General features: G+C 47.6%; 1 protein-coding gene across 16 annotated transcripts in view; it reads left to right on the top strand.

Annotated features, from left to right (window-relative positions):
- Positions 1-20,971, top strand: part of LOC144946487 (ankyrin-2-like) — a 253,800-nt gene that overhangs the window by 201,641 nt on the left and 31,188 nt on the right. For 10 of the 16 annotated variants that reach the window (XM_078875404.1, XM_078875408.1, XM_078875405.1 and 7 more), the window contains 14 exons: positions 1,137-1,287; positions 2,945-3,035; positions 3,311-3,429; positions 4,178-4,402; positions 5,832-5,930; positions 6,821-6,975; positions 7,742-7,953; positions 9,225-9,426; positions 9,981-10,077; positions 10,546-10,774; positions 13,325-13,450; positions 13,694-13,816; positions 15,172-15,204; positions 17,707-17,797. In XM_078875404.1, the coding sequence (XP_078731530.1) occupies positions 1,137-1,287; positions 2,945-3,035; positions 3,311-3,429; positions 4,178-4,402; positions 5,832-5,930; positions 6,821-6,975; positions 7,742-7,953; positions 9,225-9,426; positions 9,981-10,077; positions 10,546-10,774; positions 13,325-13,450; positions 13,694-13,816; positions 15,172-15,204; positions 17,707-17,797 (1,953 nt within the window). The remainder of the gene's footprint in view (positions 1-1,136; positions 1,288-2,944; positions 3,036-3,310; positions 3,430-4,177; positions 4,403-5,831; positions 5,931-6,820; positions 6,976-7,741; positions 7,954-9,224; positions 9,427-9,980; positions 10,078-10,545; positions 10,775-13,324; positions 13,451-13,693; positions 13,817-15,171; positions 15,205-17,706; positions 17,798-20,971) is intronic. The other 6 variants (XM_078875417.1, XM_078875416.1, XM_078875412.1 and 3 more) reach the window with 3 other exon arrangements.

Below are 20,971 nucleotides of genomic sequence, written 5' to 3'. Positions count from 1 at the left end.
CCAATCAGTGTTCATCAGACACATTTTTCCAACAAACACTTTGCATTGGTTATTCATAAACTTGCAGTCTGCAGGCCGCAAGGCTCTCGGAGCAGTCGGGCCTAGCGATGGCGCTCCAAGAGACGTGGCTCGTCGAGATATGAAGAGATACAGATGAGTGAGCTTAAAGCAACATTAAGGAGAGAAATGTAGATAAGGGGCACAGATAAGTGCTCACACCTACAGATTTTATGATGTCACAACGCCGTGTGATATCATAACGCGTGTACGTGTGACGTGACGACACATGGCACTCGTTCATTTAACTGCGTGTCCCACCGGAATATTATGTCTGAAGAATCCCTGCTCTTTAAACGGTTTCCACACCAAGTTGCCGTAGTTGCGCACTGGTTGACAGTTGCCGGCAATGATTAACAATTTCCATAAAATTGCCCTGGTCTATCGCGGCGTGAGCCGGTTGTGCTTCTCTTGGGGCCAATGCTTTACGAACTTGCTTGGCGGAGGGGATGCGAGAACAACAAGCAGTGATCAACTAACCATCACTAAAACGACAAAGCAGAGCGTTCAACAGAAAATCGTCAGGACATCCTCAAAATCCTCAGCAGTGAAATCAGCTGCTCATGATTATACAGCATCGTCACAATCGTACATAATGAGCTTTTCAGCAATTCACGAATCACACCCCCCCTCCCCGCTCCCATCCTCACATCCTCACGTGAGGATGGGAGCACTCCATGCCATACATCTTTGCTTCTAGCCCACCAGACCAACCAAACTGGCTCCGATCCATTGTTAGAGACTTGCTAGTGCACACAGCTGCAAGCATCATACCATAAATTTAACATCATTAGATTTGGCGTTGTTGCATTCTGACATTGAAACATCTTGCACGGAAAACCCATACTCTACGTGGTGATGGTGTTGCCATGGCCATGGTGGTGTTTTCCATGGCAATGTTGATGTTGCCATCAAGGTATAACGTTGCTATGGTGATGGTACTTTTGCCCTGGCAACGGTGACGTCGCCCCGGTAGTGGTGGCGTTGCACTGACAATGTTGCCGTGGCGACGTTATTGCCTCGGCGATAATGATGGGTTTGCCGCGGCAATCGTGTTTCTGCGGCTCCCTGGTTGCTAGGTGAGGACACGATGACGGGCGATGGCATGGAGTACCTGAGGGCCGAGGATCTGCGTGAGCTGGGAGACGATTCCCTGCCTTCGAGCCACTTCTTGGAGGGCAGCACGGGCTACAGCATGGGCTTCGGCAACTGGCCCACACGCTCCGGAAGGTACGGCTGCCACCCCTCTCGCTGCTTACAAACTCCGCCAACGCCACCGCCGTCCCCATACACCGTCCGAGACTTCTGTTTCAACGTTGCTTGTGAACATTGCACAATTGTCTTTCAGGCTGCACTTGATGTCTTGTCGTACTTCCACTGCCGTTGCCACTATTATTTCACTGTCGATTTTAAATGTTTGTACACGTGTCGTTGTTACGCGCTTGCTGCGCGAGTGTCAATCGGCGAGATGTTGCATATTAAGGGATTGTCCAGGTGAAGTATATTAATAAATAAAATTATCGATCATCACTTACTCCACCGCCGACGCATACAATGCAGCCACCACCGCTATTTATTTCAATTGTCGCTGTCATGTGACCAGAACCACGTTGCGCCAGTCATCTTGACTGCGTGGCCAATCACATTGGGGCCTGTGACGTAAATTAGCTGGCCTCCACATTGCCGCGAGTAAAATAAGGCATGCGAAAGGTCAAAACAATAAGAAAGGAGTGGTCATCATCAAAGCGCTTTTGTATCTGTAACTTAAATATCTAAAAGTAATTTATGACGATAATTGTGGCTCCCTGCGATTGGCCATTGTAGGCAATGATAGCTCACCGCAGTGAGGCTAACAAGAAATCCAGTGCTGGATGAAGGCCTTCCCCACTGCTGTGATGCCATGGGTGATGTTTGACCATACTCGACCCCACTGGGCAGTGCATGCGAACGAACCTAAGAGACCCCCCCGATGAAGCCTGTGTAAGCATTTATTCTGCAGCCAGGCAGTTGAAGCATCTGTGAAAAGAACGTTACAGCGTCTGAGACGGCACTTTGTGCTTTTGTTCGTGGCCAGCCCCGGTAACAGCTTTCCCAGAAAACAATTTGCGCCAAAATCAATGAGCGGAAAATTCACTCTCACGCTGCAAAGCCCTCTGTTCACGTGCGCCATTTATCTCCTACGTTTTCCATTCCCTTGCCTCATGCAGCACCATCACCAGGTAAGCCAGCGCTCGCTTCACCATTCTGCTCGCTCCTCCTCCTGCACCGCACCAGCCGTACCACAGCTTCCCCTACCGCTTGCCCCGGCCTCCCCACTCATGACATGCCATGCCTTGATTTCATTTTGTCGGGTCTTGTTGAGAGGCGGGAATGTTGTTTGTGCCATTTGACATGCCCATTTTTTTTGCTAACGCTATAATTTTTTGTTTTTTTGTTTGTTTTTGTTTGTTTATCCATCCCCCATTACCGTGCTCGTTCCATCGTCTCGCCGGTGCCGCCCCACCTGCTTGGTTTCCATGGAAACGCCAACATTCCCGCTTCTTCCTCCGTGCACCCGGTTGCTGTGGAAACGACCCCTGTCCTCACATCCCTCGCCCCGGCCCACCACGGAAACCTGGTCCTTCCCGCACCCTCCATCCTCATCCCGGTTACCGTGACAACATCCCCTCTCTCATCTCCATCCCATGTCTCCATTTCTCTACCCTGACCCATGGATAAAAAAAAACCTTTGCTCCTCCACTCCTGCAATCCGCTCCATCCATCCCCACAATGGTGACCAACACTCACTTGCTTTATGGGTTTAATTTATTTTTTCCTCCCGGCCGGTGTCGGTGGACGGGCGGTCACACGCACAAAAATACAAACCGCTCAGCCTCCGCTCGTTCAGTTCCGACAGGTCGTACTCGCTCGGACGGGGCCCCTACTCGCGCGAGACCACGCTCATCGAAGAGTTCACCGCAGCCGCCACCATCACCCAGGTGAGGAGCGTGCGGGGGAACGTGCGGGGGAGCGTGCGGGGGAGCGTGCGGGGGAGCGTGCGGGGGAGCGTGCGGGGGAGCGTGCGGGGGAGCGTGCGGGGGAGCGTGCGGGGGAGCGTGCGGGGGAGCGTGCGGGGGAGCGGGGTGGACAGCGTTGGGGGGTGGGGGGGGAGTGGTTTGCGTAGACGAACGGTGTCGCCGCACCGTGACGAGAGCGGGAGGTCGGGTCGAGCGGCCTCGCCGACTCGGGACATGCGCTGTGCCGCTTCGTCTAGCTGGCCGCACCCAAGGAGGAGGAGGAGGAGGAAAAAGGCGTGGGGGGGATGCCCACCAGTTGGGCACCCGTCGAAATCCTGGACAACGTGGCGTTGTCGTCCAGCCCCATCCACTCCGGGTGGGTCACGTTGTTCCTCGGAGCCCAACGCATACCACACGCACGCGCCCACACGTATCATCATAATGATGCAGGGCCTCCCGCCCCACTGCCGTGTTGGCTTGGGCGATTTATTCACTGTACTTCAACACGCTGGGAAGTGCATGTTGATGAAGGGGAGTTGCCCGGTGCCAGTTAAGATGTCGCACGCCATAAATGTTACCCGTGGTGAGGAATCTATCAGAGGTACACGACAAGAGTAGCAGGAGTTCCATAAATAATTTAATTAATAAATAGAATGCCAGATGAATGATAATGAGTTTGGGGCACCTTGGGAAGAACGTCTTAAATCGGTGTCTATCACCTGCTGTGACATGGATCAGAAACGTAGCCGTCGACAAAGAAAGTCAAACAAAATCTGGAATTACATAAAGAAGCACGCGCAAATGAATGCTTGGGAAAACGATGGAGAGACCGGGTTCTAGCCTAAGCTAGAAGGGATGATGTCGGGTGGGAGAGACTTAACTACCGAGCGTGCCTAAGAGGACATCGATCACAGAGCGTGTATGATGAAATCCGGCTTGCATGCAAGAGCTAGATGAATCATTGCATCACCATACCATGAAAGATAGCGACGGCTTAGTGAAGCCTTCATCCAGCGGTGGATAAAATAGCGTCATTTATAGATATCGCACCTCATGTCAAGTCTGAAACAAGCTGTGAATACAACGATGATAACGACGATAACACAAACGCGACCGGCCCGCAGCTTCTTGGTGAGCTTCATGGTGGACGCGCGAGGAGGGTCGATGCGTGGTTGCCGCCACCACGGCCTTCGCATCGTCATCCCGCCGCGCAAGTGCATGGCTCCCACGCGCGTCACCTGCCGTCTCGTCAAGCGACACCGGCTGGCCGCGCTGCCGCCCGTGCTGGAGGGCGAGGGCCTGGCGAGTCGCGTGGTCGAAGTCGGCCCGTCTGGAGGGCAGTTCCTCGGGTGAGTGACGCCACTCGGTGCCAAGCCCTGCCGCCTCCCGTCGCGGGCTCGCGCTGCCAGATCTGAGCTTTGTTTTTGCATGACTAAAACTAAACTTTCTATTTTACCAGGTTAATGCCCACAGCAGCAGCCTGGCCACAAATAAAAGCTCAACGAAGTGGTTTATCATCATGTGGACATTTATAGTAGCAGGCAAAATTTTAATATTAATTCGATTATGAACTTTATTATTTATTTATTTACATACGTGCCTTTACCGAAAAAACCTAAGAGTATATAGCAGCCAAATAATCTCAGCACACGTTGATTCTAAATGTGGAGAGAAAAACCAGAGGACCCCGAGAAAAACACACACGACCACGGGACAGAGACACGCAAACTCCATATACACAGGCGTCGGTCAGAATCGAACCCACAACCTCCTGTACACCAGGCGAGGTATTTAACACCTCACCACCATGGTGCATTGTGGGATGCTAAGATTATAGATGGGTTTGTTGTGTCTTATAGAGGGTCAGGTCTTGTTTTACGTGGCTGGAAATTAATGTTGAAACTATATATTTTTCAGGCTGCCGATTATTGAATACTTATTTGTTATTAAACTCTGATTTAGTTTGCCTGTGTACCCACTAAATGTAGATACTTCAAAAATTATTAATTTGTATTTTATCCATTGGTGGAGGTTTTAATAACTCAGATCTGGTAAAATTGCTTCTTGACCATCCTATAAAATTTTCACATAGAGCCTGCTGCCTGTCTAATTTCCGCATTTCGCTACTCAACGCTTTCAAATGCTTCCGTGGCTTTAGAGCAAAGTGTGAACCTTTCTAACATTTCTCTCCTGTGTCATGTGCTAACTAACGGATGTTGGATCACGGTGTCTCTTTTTATTTTTATTCCCCACGTGCCTGTCCTTCTCCCTCCACCTGTGTTTGAATCTCTACTTTCTTCTCCACCCACCTTTACTATTTTCTCTCCCACTTTCGTCTTCCCTCTACCCTCACCTATACAATTCCTTCCCTATCGACCTCTCCATCGATGTCCCACCCTGTACCTTTGCATCTCTTTCCTTCTCCCCATCCTTGCTGATCTCTCTCCATCTCATCTTCTCCCCCGTCCCTCGTCTTCCATGTCTGTCTCCCTCCCCGCTATGTTTTAATCTCTACTCCCCACCCATCTATACCATTCCTCTACCTTCCCAACATCTCCACCTTTCTCTGCCTATACCCCACTCGTCGTCTGCCTCCTACTTCCTTTCCTATGACCCTTGCCTCTTTCCCCTTCAACGCCTCTCCTCCACCCTTTGTTCTCACCCTCTCTCCGCCCCCCTCTGTCTCTCCTCTCTCCCTGTGTCCACCTACCCCGCCGTCTTCTTTTTGTCTCCCACTGCACGCGTGCGGCGGGGGGGGGGCACTTGGGCTGTGCTCAGTAAACTGCACTTGCCTAACACCCCTCCCCCGCTCAATGACGGGGAGAGCCTTGTTAGTCGAATCCTGCAACTGGGCCCACCCGGCACCAGCTTCCTCGGGTAGGAGACCCATTCCCACTGACCCCCCCCCTTCCTCCCGCGAACATCACAACACGATACCTCGCTGGTCTCGCCAAGGAGCGTAAACCATCACGCGAACTCGGGTCATCCTTGCAGCAGCGGTTTTCTGCTAGCTATCGGATTCACATGTGCTTCTGCGATCGTTTGGAACGCTCTGCAGATGTTAGGAAGGCACTGGAGCTATGCACTTTTAAGTCGAGATTGAAAACGAATTTCTTTAGAACTGCTTTTTGTGTTTAGTTTGTCTTTCCCCGCGCCTCTGATTAGCATGGTTGACTACGTACGGTGCGAAAGAAGTTCAACACTCATACGTCATCCTTTCCCCCACATCCCCTTACCTCATCGGTGTTGCTAGTAGAAGTCATCACCTGCAAGATACACAAAGGGACATGTCGTGGGAAGGAGAGGAGTATTTCTCATTACTGGGCAGGGGGCAGGGACTATACGTGCATTAGTTGTCTTGACTGGGATATTATTAGGCAAGTGCCAATTAACAGGAGTTTAAATTTACCGTAGAGACCCACCAGGTATCCCCAGGCCAGCTACTGTAAAAAATACACTTGGTAAATAAAATAAACATGAAGTAAAGAAAGCGTTTTTTTTATGTTTACATGTTCTGGGAAGTTGTACGTTCTGGTAGCGATGCTGCTGCTGCATGTTAACTAATGTGTGTCTTTAAAAACAAGCAGTACAGAAAGTAGGTTGTTGACAGAAGTAGATGCGATTATGGATTTGGATTATTACAGTAAATCTCCTGGTTGGGCTGCATCCGGGTAGGGATTTGGCTTCTTCTCACCCATTCCTCTCCATAACCGCTGCTGCTCTGCAACGCCCCCCCCCCCCCCCCCGTTCTCCCACCGATCCCCCAGGCCGGTGATTGTGGAGATCCCTCACTTTGCGTCGCTGCGTGGGAAGGAGCGCGAGCTGGTGGTGCTGCGCAGCGAGAACGGAGAGACGTGGCGCGAGCACCAGTCGGAGTGCTCCGAGGAGGAGCTCAACCAGATCATCAACGGCATGGACGAGGGTGCGGAATTGCGTGCGGGCAGCGGTAGCGTGCGTGGTTAGCGCGCTGCACTAGGAACCTGGCGAACCCTGCGTGAATTACACTCAACCTGCACCGGTGGCGATTATCTTAACGCGCCGTGTGCCTCCCCAAGGTCTACTCGGCCTCGAACGAATACCTGGTGTGATGTGTAAACGTCGCCACTGGGGAGACAAAGGCGGTGGGGTGTGGTGCTGGCCAGCCTTCATAGCTGCTCGCTAACAGCACTTGCCCCCAACAGTCTGTATGGCTATAGGGGAGGTGTTTGTTTTTGTAGGTGTCTCTGGCTGTATACAGATGCGTGTGTATTGTAGTCTTTGTAATCTATTTCTAGATTTGAAGCTTTCGTGACTGCAAGGATTCATACTCTTAGTTTTTTCGGTAAAGTCACGTAGGTAAATTTATTTTTTTATAAAATTAATAAAAAATTTATTTGTATTAATTTTAATTACATTTTTTACCTACGTGACTTTACCGAAAAAACTAAGAGTATGAATCTTTGTAATCTAGGTGAATTTTTCTCGGGATCCTCCGTTTTTTTCCTTCACATTTACAATCAACATCACGCGTTTAGATTATTTGGCTGCGAACATTTCCACACGATAAGCCACTTCGTTGAGCTATCATTTGGGAGAGCCAGGTCGCTTCTGAAAAAGGAGCGATATAGCTCTGTGGCCCTTACTTGGTTTAAAAAATATATATTTGTTTGATACGGTCCTCACGCCCGGTCTCCCCATGCTCCGCTCAGAGCTGGACACGGCCGACGAGCTGGAGCGCAAGCGCATCTGCCGCATCGTGACGCGCGACTTCCCGCAGTACTTTGCGGTGGTGTCGCGCGTGCGCCAGGAGAGCAGCCTCGTGGGGCCCGAGGGCGGCGTCCTGAGCAGCACCATCACGCCCCAGGTGCAGGCCGTCTTCCCCGAGGGCTCCCTCACCAAGCGCATCAAGGTCGGCCTGCAGGTGAGAGGTCGCAGGTCGAGTTCAAGTTCATTGATTGGGTGTAGCCCTGTGAGCCATTCGGCTCTTGAATCGGGTGCAACCGCAACAAACAACAAACAAAAACATGAACAAGAAAACATCTTAAAGTGAATATGTGACTAAGTGCAAACAGAAAATCCAAGAAAAGACGGCAAAATATTGCAGAAAAAACACCGTACACCAATGCTGTGTGCAAAAATCCCAGTGGGATGCAAGTCAAAGAACAACAACAACCACAAGACAACTTAGATTAAGGCCATCAGTCTTACTCCATACTACAACAAACAAACGTGGCCAAACCAGTAAACTTTTCGAAATCACCAAAATAAAGCAATGAAACAGTGATCATAGGAACTGTGACGGAATTTTCACAAAAAATTACATAAACAACATGTACTACCAAAAACCCTGCAGCCATAGCTGGCTGCATGAGTCACTCCACAACAGCAGGAGCATCAGTCGGAGATGCTTCCGTAAAGAACGCTGGCCCGGGCTCTCCACGCTCTCGCTCTGTGGGTTGTCACCTCGTCGCCCTATCGAGTCCAGGACTACCCCCAATGTTGCTGGGTCTTCGCAAAGTGGAGGCGCAGATAACAAGTCGGCTCTGAAATGCTTAATTTTTTTTACTTGGAGTGCGCCCTTATTAGGTCGAGGCTCACTGTACTTTACACAGCACCACTGAGCTTCAATCTGCACCTTCGATGAGCGTGGCTGGCTACATTCAGTGCAAAAGAAGTTCAAACGTACATGCTGCTATAGTGTAACGGTCGGCACTTTGGACTTGCAATCCAACGGTCATTCTAGATTTGAAGTTGTCTTAACTGCAAGGATCCATGCTCTTTGGTTCTTTCGGGAAAGTCACGTCGGTGAAAATAAAAAGAATAATAAAAATAAAATAAAAATGAAAATGACTTTTTTTTTCTTCACCTACGTGACTTCCCCGAAAGAACCAAAGAGTATCCAATGGTCATCTTCTTCTCTCTGTTGATGGGGCAGTCGAATACAATGTCGGGGTAGATCATCGTTAGCCGATCGGCAGGTTGCGCCTGGTGAAATGTGAGCATTCCCAACTCGTCCAAGACAGCTGGCCAGCGTGGCGGAGTAGGCCAAATACAATCGAGAGGGCCTCCATCTCTTTAGGCGAGGTCCATACGCCAGCAGTAGCATTAGCGAATTGCTGCAGGGCTGCACCTTTACATTTAGCTTCAGCTTCTCGGTCCTCACGCGCTCTTCGCTCGCTTGTGCGCGTGCAGTCGCAGCCGATCCCCGAGGCGCTGGTCCAGAAGGTGCTGGGGAACAAGGCGGCGTTCAGTCCCATCGTGACGCTGGAGCCGCGCCGACGCAAGTTCCACAAGCCCATCACCATGACGATCCCCGTGCCACGCTCCGCCAGCGACGGCTTGGGCACCGCGGGAGGAGAGATGCCCACGCTGCGCCTCTTGTGCAGCATCACAGGTGCGCAACGGGTGCTCTCGCCATGCTTTGCTGGAATCGTCGTCATCCTGCTCATCGCCATCATCGCCATCGTAATCAGTATCGTCAGTTATAATTAACGTCATCATTACCAACATGATCAACGTCATTATCGTTAAAACGAATATCACCATGCTTGTCAATATCAATATCCTTGTCATCGATGTTACCATCATTGCCTTTCGTTATCAATATAACAACTATCAATGTCATCATTGCCATTTTGATCAATATTATCATCAATATTACCATATCCATCGTTATAAAGTCATCATCTTCACATCTGTGTTTTAAGACTTTCAAAATAGGTATGTTGAACTTCCTTAAAACCGTACGTAGCCAACCGTGCTAAATCGAAGGTTACGGGCAAAGGATAACAAATTTAACACAAAAAACAGTTCCCCCTGTCAACAAATCAGGATTAAAAATACCATCACCATTGTCGAAACAGGGCGATGCACGGGCATCCTTAAATACTTTCTATGAACTTGCACAACCCGTCGTGGAGATAATGCCGACATTGCTGACGCTCACAGGTGGCACGGCACCCGCGCAGTGGGAAGACATCACAGGGACCACGCCGCTCACCTTCACCAAGCAGTGCGTCTCCTTCACCACCAACGTTTCTGCCAGGTAAGTTGCTCAGACTGAACCAGGAGAGGCACCGACTGACTTGGTCCCTTCTGGAGTTGTCATTGGATGTGTGTGGATGTTGTGGAGCGGTTAGCGCTGCGCTGCGCTACGAACCCTGGTGACCCAAGTTCGATTCCTGCTCACGGCCAACACCAGTGACGATTATCTGAACCGGTCCTGGGCCTCTCCTAGGTCAACTCGGCCTCAAATGAGTAGCTGATGCGATGTGTAAACATCACCACTAGGGAGACAAATGCAGCCAGGTGTGGTGCTGGTCACCCACCCCCTGGTGTGCCGTGGCAGCCTTCATAGGTGCTACTAGCTAACAGCACTTGTCCCAACAGTGTATTAAGGCTGTATGGAGGATCTTTGTCTTGTGTGCATGTTTTAATTGTACACGTGACCACACGCGAATGTGTACGTGCGTGCGTGCACGCGTGCGCACGACTGTGCACGTGTGTCCGACAGGTTCTGGCTCATCGACTGCCGGCAGACGCACGAGGCGGTGAACTTCACGACGCAGATGTACCGCGAGCTTGTGTGCGTGCCGTACATGGCCAAGTTTGTGGTGTTCGCCAAGACGCACGACCCCGTGGAGGCACGGCTGCGCTGCTTCTGCATGACGGACGACAAAGTGGACAAGACTCTGGAGCAACAGGAGAACTTCAGCGAGATGGCGCGCAGCCGCGATGTTGAGGTGCGTAAAACTATAATTTTTTTTTACTATAAACTATTTTTATTTTAAATTTCGATTTAAAGTATCCGTGACTGCAGGGATTCATCTTCTTGGTTCTTTCGGTAAAGTCACGTAGAAGGGAAGTAATAAAATAATAAAAATAAAACATAATAAAATAATTCTCACGACGTTTCGGCCACAACGCAAGCAGCCGTCCTCAGGTGAAGAACAGGTCTGTCGATAAGACAGAGTCTGAATGACACGTCCTAGGCATTATTTTACCAGGTAAGGCCCACTGAGCTTGGTAGCTACTTTCAAAAGTGACCTGGCCACAAATGATAGGTCAACGAAGTGGCTCATCGTGTGGAAATTTATAGCAGCCAAATACTTCTAAAGGCATGTTTTTAAATGTGGAGGGAAAATCCGGAGGGCGCGGAGAAAACTCCACACCAACATGGGGAGAGAGACACGCAAACTCCAAATATACAGGTGTCAGGGTCATGATCGAATCCAGGACCTCCTGTACATCAGGCGAGGTAGTTAACATCTCGCCACCATGGCACGTAACACTGCTGAACACTGGCCTGCCGCTCCACACAAAGCTCCAGGTCTTCCTTGGCCATAATCACGGCCTTCCTTCCCTTTGTTTACGAAATGTGGAACCTCTTTTTTTAATGGGGAAACCTGTGGCAGCCCAAAATATTCAGGCTGACCTGTCCATGGTCAATCCTGGGTTTAACGAGGGTTTAACCAGGATGGATTGGGCAAGGAACTCACAAATTTTCAATTTAAAGCTTTCGTGACTGCAGGGATTCATCTTCTTGGTTCTTTCGGTAAAGTCACGTAGAAGGAAAAAGGAAAAAAAGAAGGGGAAAAAAAAAAACATAATTAAATAATTCTCACGACGTTTTGGCCACAACGCAAGCAGCCGTCTTCAGGTGGCATTTCCACCTGAAGACGGCTGCTTGCCTTCATAGGTGCTACCATTTCCACCTGAAGACGGCTGCTTGCGTTGTGGCCGAAACGTCGTGAGAATTATTTTATTATGTTTTATTTTTATTCTTTAAATATTTCCCTTCTACGTGACTTTACCGAAAGAACCAAGAAGATGAGCTCACAAATTCTTGAAAGATCTGAATTTCGACCTATCTGAGATTCTCGAGCAGGGAAGGTTGCATTGGCAGCGTGCATGCCAAGGGAGCTTCTGTCTGACTCGTTATCAGCAGCGACATGAGCGCAGCACAGGATAGAGAAGAGATGGGCTGATGTGCTATGGAAGGATTTAGAGTGCAGTGGACTTTCCCAATGATTGGTACCTGTGGTGTCAAGATCAATCTCTGTGGAGGAGGCTCGCGAAGGACGCTACTGGTAAGTTGGGGACAATCGCCCTCCAGAAACTTTTGATGTCGGAGGAGCGATATTCTCAACAATGTGCAGAGCATAATAGTAGGTTTTTACCCTTTTAAACTGGTACAAAACTGACACCTTTATTCAAGGCATCATGTTTGCAATAACCACAACACAAGTAGTCAAAAAAGCAAACAAAAAGAAGCAACTCTGATAATGATAATAATATGCACTGTCCTTGAAGTTGATTGGTTCACACCCCAGACGGCTTTCTTTAGAGCCTAGTCCCCATTGGTGTTGGACCAGATGACACCAGAAGGCATACAACTCGAACACAGTGCAATATCAGAGTATTGAGAGCTCGGGGTAAGCATTTACACTATGAGATCTCTTTTACCAGTGGCAAAATATAGTAGTACGTTTTTACCCTTTTAAACTGGTACAAAACTGACACCTTTATTCAAGGCTCTAAAGAAAGCCGTCTCGGGTGTGGACCAATCATCTTCAAGGACAGTGCATATTATTATCATTATCAGAGTTGCTTCTTTTTGTTTGCTTTTTTGACTGCTTGTGTTGTGGTTATTGCAAACATGGTGCCTTGAATAAAGGTGTCAGTTTTGTACCAGTTTAAAAGGGTAAAAACCTACTACTATATTTTACCGCTGGTAAAAGAGATCTCATAGTGTAAATGCTTACCCCGAGCTCTCAAGACTCTGATATTGCACTGTGTTTGAGTTGTACGCCTTCTGGTGTCATCTGGTCCAACACCAATGGGGACTAGGCTCTAAAGAAAGCCGTCTCGGGTGTGGACCAATCAACTTCAAGGACAGTGCATATCATTATCAGAGTTGATTCTTTTTGTTTGCTTTTTTGACTACTTGTGTTGTGGTTATTGCAAACATGATGCCTTGAATAAAGGTGTCAGTTTTGTACCAGTTTAAAAGGGTAAAAACCTACTAATATATTTTGCCACTAGTAAAAGAGATCTCATAGTGTAATGTGCAGAGCACTCGAAGTTTGTGCAGCGGGGTGTAAAAGCAGTGCATCTTCCTGTCATCTCAGTCGGTCAACTCATAATTTGGTCCAGTCCCATGTCCTCCTGCAAATCTTCGGCACTTCACAGTGCGCAGCCTGGCACAAACGTTGTGGTGACATCACCGCCGAACGGCCAACGACATTTGCTTTCGTCTGTGTCGGCACGCATGAATGTTTTTTTGTTTGTAGGTGCTGGAGGGTAAACCCATCTACGTGGAGTGCTTCGGCAACCTGGTCCCTCTCACCAAGGCCGGGCAGCAGCACGCCCTCTCCTTCTACGCGTTCCGCGAGAACAGGCTGCCCTTCATGGTCAAGGTGCAACACTGGGGCCCAGGCACCAACACACACTGAATCGCCAGCCTGGCTACAAGACATCAGCTTACGGAATGGCATATGCACATACAAAGTGATACGAGTAATACTCTGATGCGAGCTCCCTCTTGTGGAAGCTCTTCTGGCAGCAGCAGCGGTGGTACCAAGTGACTGCAAGGCTGCGCACACCTTGGTCGTTGTTGTTACGAGTCAGTGCTGCTTGAATGGATGCTTGCCCGCGACCAGGTACGAGACAGCAACCAGGAGGCTTGCGGACGCCTCTGCTTCATGAAGGACGCCAAGACGGCACGGGGCCTCCCACAGGCGGCCGTGTGCAACCTCAACATCACGCTGCCACCGTACAAGAAGGTGCGTGTCCGTCTGTTCAATGTACGGAGCTTAAGAAAAAAAATCATCGCATTGTGAAAATGGTTGTTCGTCGTAACACTTGGCTCTGAGAATAAAAAAATGATTTTAGCGATTATTTTTTGTCACTTTAAATTGTAGGTTTTCACAATTGTGCTGTTGGTGTTACATCAAATTGGTATAGTGTCCACTTGGAGCTCCCACACCTATTGGTGCAGCACCAGCCTGTGTGAGAGAGTGACATCGCAGAACTGCTTCCGATGTCACTCGAGATCTTCTTTGTCCGCACTAGGGGCACACCTTTTATTTGTCCTGCGGAGAGCTGGAGTTTAGCCAAATTAAGTGAAAACCAGATTTAAAACGTATGTACAATGTCTTCCGCACCGTAGGTAGCCAACTGTGCTATCAGAGGTGCGGGGGAAGGACAAACTAAAGACAAAAAGCAGTTCTAAACAAATTAGTTTTCAATATAACAATGATGGGTTTGTGCCGTTATTGAAAATATGGTTTAATCGCTGGTGATTGAAACCCAGATTCAAGCCCTGGAATTCAGCGGTGCAGGCTTGTTGCTCTGATCCCTGAGCCACTTAAACATATCCCGAGGCCTGCAGTTTGATTTCAGACTCATAAATGAAAAGATGTGTGGTGCAGTGCTGTACAAAATATGAAGCTCGCAACCTAAAGACCGCCCTCATCTGAAACCTGCGTCACAATGGTGGGCACGACGAGACTGTAACGATCTAGTAGTAGGTTTTTACCCTTTAAACTGGTACAAAACTGACAGCTTTATACAAGGCATCATGTTGGCAATAACCACAACACAAGCAGTCAAAATGCAAACAAAAAGAAACACCAATGGAGACTAGGCTCTAAGGAAAGCTGTCTCGGGTGTGGACCAATCAACTTCAAGGACAGTGCATATTATTATCATTATCAGGTTTGTTTCTTTTTGTTTGCATTTTGACTGCTTGTGTTGTGGTTATTGCAAACATGATGCCTTGTATAAAGGTGTCTGTTTTGTACCAGTTTAAAGGGTAAAAACCTACTACTATATTTTGCCACTGGTAAAGGAGGTCTCATCGTGTAACTGTAACGATCGTTAATATTTGACGATGAGAGATCGTCTGAGCAAGTAAGCGTCAGGTTACCGGAAGCAAACATTGAATACGGTTTTTGTCGTGTAGCCATTCGCCCGCACCATCATCTCACTTGCCTCGAGGCCTTGTCGGTGAGGCCTGTGTGTAGGGGTTCTGTAACTGGTGACTGCTGCACAGTGAGCTTTCCTCCGTGTATTCCTCGCTCCTCAACTCCACCCACCCTGTCCCCGTCACCCAAACCCCTGCCGACACGGACTTCAGGAAACTGACTCGGACCCAGAGCCAGAGGAAGAGGTAACATAGCAGGATCTTTTCTTGAGTAACCACAGTGATACTGACACGTATGCTGGATTTAGTGTGCCAAGTGTAGATATATTTTGTAGGTTGCTGGTAGATTGGAGTGCTCGAGCATCCTTAACTCGGGGTGTGCTGGATGTGGTTTGGCTGGGTCTGTAAATATTTTAGCAGTCGCCAGAAAACCCAGATGGACCCAGCTGAATTTAAACCCTGCTTGTTAGGAGGTGTGCAAGTGTTGTGTTTGAATCAGATTCAGGACACATTCAGAGAACGTTTGGCACCAGTGGGAGAAATAACTTGGAATACATTTGGATTACACTTTTGGATTACTATAATCTTGAATAACTCGACGTTTTACAATACGGCATTGTTGCTATTTAAGAGCCACTATACTTGGTGTCATTTACTCCGATTAAATGCATGACAGTAGCGTTCTGATAACGACTGCCTGTAATTGGATAAAATCCGTCAAGTGCAGCTTGTTTAGAATTTTTATTCTGTTAATGAGTAGGATGTATGGCCTTACAAAAACACTCGTATAGCCATAGGTTTGTTTGGGGTTAAATTGCGTTATTATAAATGTGTTGTTAAACCCGCCACCACTCGACAGAGCCAATGTTTAAGGTTTGTCACGTAACCAAACGTGCCAATTCGTTACTAGTTCAGCACACCGGTGTGTTGGAGAATAAACCCACAACATTTATAATTCGAGTATGACGTTTCGCCGGTAATTACAACCAGCCTTATCAGGCGACAGCCAGAATTATGGATAAATCCTCCTGTCTTAAACATAAACGTGATGTTGTCACTTGAGCCAATTAGATGAAGGCCAGAGGGGGGTTGATGTAGTCCATATAAATTACAATGGATATCTGTTAGTTGGGTTATTCGCAGTTAATCAACAAACATAATGCACATTATGTATGTACATGACCAATTCTTGGGCCTAAAAATCGTCCCAAATGGGCCTCTATTACCAGCTCATTGATGTGGATTCCCAAAGATGTATGCGATCTAAAACAAAAAACGTTACGGATAAAATTGGTTGCGAAAGCTTACGTGTAAAATATTCGTACATATTTCCTATAGATTTTACAAATTTCGAAAATGTACAATGGACGATGTCTAAAACTAAAACTTGAATTGGACAACCTGTGACTGTGACCAGATTTCTACATTTTCACATAATGACCAAACAATTGCATTTCCCATTACCAAGCTGCTGCCTACATTGATATATGCAGCCCCAAGGCATATCACATTCTAACCCTTGCATGCCACGATGTTAATAATTTTAAATTTGGCAATACCAGAATACCATTCCATATACAATACTGTGCATCAAGGTACAATACTACCTTGCCTGGTATACGAGGTTGTGGGTTCGATCCTGACCTTGGCGTCTTTATATTTGGAGTTTGCACGTTCTCCCCGTGGTCGCATGATTTTTATCCGGGGCCTGCGATTTTTCCCTTCACATTAAAAAACATGCATTTAGAGCATTTGGCTGCTATACATTTCCACGTGATAAGCCATTTCACTTAGCTATCATCTGTGGCCAGGTCGCTTCTGAAAAAAGAGCTATAGAGCTCAATGGGCCTTACCTGGTAAAAAATTGTAGTAAATAAAGCAACATAAAAATTACATTGATATTTCACAATGTGCATTACAATCATATTATTGGGTCTTTCGGTAAAGTCACGTAGATAGGTACTTTACCAAAAACCCAAGAATATTAATTCCTGCAGTCACGAAAGCTTTAAGTCAAGATGCATTACAATCAGTAATCAGGATTATAGATTGACCATAATTCACCATGCTCATCAGTGCGGGGGATAGATGTGGGAGCATAGAAGTACAGTACAACTGTATTTTGTCATACTTCCCCCTCCTGCCCACCACCTCGCCGCTCAGCCACCTATGATAACCTATTTGTACCTGGTGGGTCACCCATCCAAGCACAATCCAGGCTCAACTCGGCTAGGATTTCAATGTCTGACGAGATCGGGTGCATTCTGGGTCATTTGGCCATAGGTGGTGCGTGAAGACGCAGCTCCATAAAAATACTCGCCACAGCTCTCATATTGCAGCTAATACACCGAGACGGAGAGTCCCCTTGATGCCCAACATGAGTTCAATAATCGTCAATGAAAACAGTTTGGGTTGGTGAATGTGGGGAACATCGGTATGGGAGCATAGAAGTAGTGTACAGTACAACAAAAGGCGTTTTGCACCACCCTTTGCTGCCCACGGTGCAGCCCAATGGGCCTTTTCCTGGCCTTAAATAACAGTAATGAATGAATGTGTGCATGTTGGTCATCTCAGACAGTTAACCCACAACACCTGAGCCTGTCCAGTGACTTGTCAGCGAGCCTCGGACACTTCACGTGATCCGAGGGTACACCTAGCCTGGCGCGAACGGCTGTGGCGACGTCACCGGCAGTTATTGGCAAATTGCGGCTTGTTGTTGTTGTTGTGTGCGCACGCTTGGCACCACAGGCGGACGTGGAAAGCGAGAAGCCGCAGCAGCAGCAACAGACGTACTCCACGCTGGGTGTCCAGATGCGCAAGCGTCCGCGCGACGGTACAGGTGAGTCCCTCGCTAAAGCCCTCTCCTGGGCGGCGTGGCAAGGCTCACCCAGGCGACGTGACCTCGCCAACGTCAACGGCGGGCTGAGGGCGCCGGTGACATGCGGCACTCGTGGTGAACACTGCGCCCGCCTCACTGTGTGGTACTGCCGCATTCGAGAGATAACCGTGGCCAGCCGAAAGATGCGACGATTGCTGGGTTTTCGTTAGCAATGGATTGGTGATTTTATAGTTTGATTTATGATACACCGCATTGAGCAGTTGGCACTGCTCAATGCGTGTAACAATTGATGTGTTTTTCCAATTTGTATTTGTTGGATGTCATTGGTTCACATGACTGCTGTGAGTCACCAGAGGCAGTGTCATGCACCAGCGTTATAAATCTAAATATTCTTAATCACCGCAATGTCAGATTGCCAAGATTCGATATGACAATCATTCCATTCCGAGTTTCGATTATGTTTGCGAAATAACCCAATTCATATTAACTAAGATTGGCAAGTTGAAAAAATATATTGAGTAAATTACCGTTAAGCCTACGTGTTAAACTACCGTTACTGTCATCAGAGGATGTAAAGGCAAGTGAAATCTATCAAATAATTAAGCGTCACATGGTAGCAACATTTTCTGCACAATAAAGCACTCCTACACCGACCACATGCAATCATGGAACACTTGGAAAAGCTGAGATGGGCTCCCATGGAACATTTGGTTAACAGTGCAGACCTAGACCCTGTAGACTTGGCATCTGTTGGGACCTCTGGAATAACAGTGTAACCTGGGAGGCAGAGGTCGCAACCGGGTACCCGATACCCGTACCCTACCCGATATCCGGCTACCCGTACCCGACCGGGTACGGACGGGTACCCGTTTGCGACCCTGGTGCGGCCGGGTACGGGCACGGGTAGGCCGTGAGTCACTGGTGAGTAACCGTTTGTCACTCATTTCCCAACGTCTTGTCTCTTCTCACAATTCAAGTTCCTAGAATCAACCCACCCGCGCCTGCAACATGGCTTCATCCCAGAGGTCGTAATCGGGTACCCGTACCCTACCCGATACCCGGCCGGGTACGGGTAGCCGGGTATCGTGTAGGGTACGTGTACGGGTACCCGTTTGCGACCCTGGTGCGGCCGGGTACGGGTACGGGTAAAGAATCAAAACCTGTTTGCGACCTCTGCTGGGAGGTAGTTGGTGCAGCCACGGCATAGAAACCACAACCGCAAGACTCCAGTACCACTGCTTGTGGGACACTGGCACAGGTGCAATCTATAGAGGGTGATCACGTGGAGAAAATGGCCATCGGGTCCATGTGAACAACTATTTACCTGTGAAAAACTATTTACCTGTGAGAGTCATAAACCACCTGTGCATACATAACATTGGTAAAACTCGTGGCGGATTCGATTACCTTCCCCACAGTAATCGGAGTTGGGCGCCGTCATCTAAAAACTAACAAGCCAAGATCATGCCATGTAGTTGTCTCATGAACTAGGCCAAATGTTAATACATGAAGGGCATTCAAAAAATATAACTGAGCATTTTACTTGGAATAAAACAACCCAGAACAGGCCACCTAAAAAGAAGCAATGTCAGCTGCAAATGGTAAACAATATTCTTGCTTAACATTCACTAAACGATCATGCATATCAGTACGCTAGGACGCTGACATAAGCGTATTTAAAATTCTGCACTCAAGATTTTATGCCAGGAGGTGTGTGAAATCTGGCTTTGTGAATCCATGAGCTTGAAAACTCTTCCAGTGGGAAGAAAAACACCAACAAGAAATGTGTTCAATGTTGTAGTGATTTTCCGATGGTGTATGTTCTATATCGTGCTACAGAGCTGAGGATCTGCCAAGCATTTGCATTTAGTGTTTAAAAACGCCACTTTTTTGTTTTATCCCTAATTCACAATTTTCAATTTGGGAGGGGAAAGAAAAGAGTTCCCCATGGCATCGCGGAAGCTGCTGACACAAGGCGAGGGAAGAAAGAGACGCGCAATCCATCAAAACGCCAAACCTCGCAGTCCACCCACAGGCTCTCGCCTTGACCCATTTACCAATCTCCTCCAGTCGATCAGAGCAGCGCTGGCCACGGTTGATAATGGAATGGATTTGTTCAGGTGCAAGCAACTTCATGCAGCTGCGAACGCATGGAATTGAGAGTTTATAAAGATACAACTATGTATTCATATGTAATCCATAAAATCTGTGCAGTAATGAAAGAGAACAACTTCCAACGGTTCAAATGGGCCTCAATTACAGAACTGTTTTTTTATTATGAATTTATCTTAAATAATGCACAGTGATATAGACAGGGTGATCATACAGTGCCCTCCCCATGTTAAAAGTAATCCATCTTCACAATGCTGCTACAGATTTTCAATACGCCTTAAAATTTAGGAATTTATACTCGTGCTATCCAGCCTTTTCCACTTCAACTTGTAGTCCATTTTGAAAGCTTCGTCAAACGTTTCGTGACAAATGCAGCCGGTTGATTTAATCGTAATCATCCATGGCTCAGTGGCTTCTCAGACAGTGTCTCCGCTCCGTAAACCCGAGCTCCACTGCCCTCTACCACTCGTAGCCCAGATGACCTTAACCCGCCATGTCACCCACAGTCAAACTGGTAGGCAGAGCCCTTGATATTAGTGGAGGTCTCATGGCATTAAGTTCATGAGAATAATTCCATTGCTATTAACGATAATAGTAACAAGAGAGTGATTAACTGTGAACGTGCCTGGAGTGCATTAACGAGCTACAGGACTACTGCTATCGGAGCAAACAATTCGGTTCCAACCAGCTAACAAATAAGTTAACGTTTTAGAATGTTTTGATTTAAAGCTTTCGTGACTGCATGGATTCATATTCTTGGTTTTTTCGGTAAAGTCACGTAGAAGGGAAATAATAAAATAATAATAATAATAAATAATTACGTTCTCACGATGTTTCGACTGCAACACAAGCAATCATCATCAGGTGTGAAATCCACAGCAAGAAAATGTGGATTTCACACCTGATGATGATTACTTGTATTGCAGTCGAAACGTCGTGAACATTTTATTGTTTTATGTTTTTATTCTTTAATTATTTCCCTTCTACATGACTTTACCGAAAGAACCAAGAATATGTCTTAGAATGTATTATAACTTTTGCATTGACATAAAGGACAGTACA

This window comes from Lampetra fluviatilis, chromosome 41 (genome assembly GCF_964198595.1).
Source record: "Lampetra fluviatilis chromosome 41, kcLamFluv1.1, whole genome shotgun sequence".
NCBI lineage: Eukaryota > Metazoa > Chordata > Hyperoartia > Petromyzontiformes > Petromyzontidae > Lampetra > Lampetra fluviatilis.
This window is presented reverse-complemented; position numbering and strand designations above follow the sequence as displayed.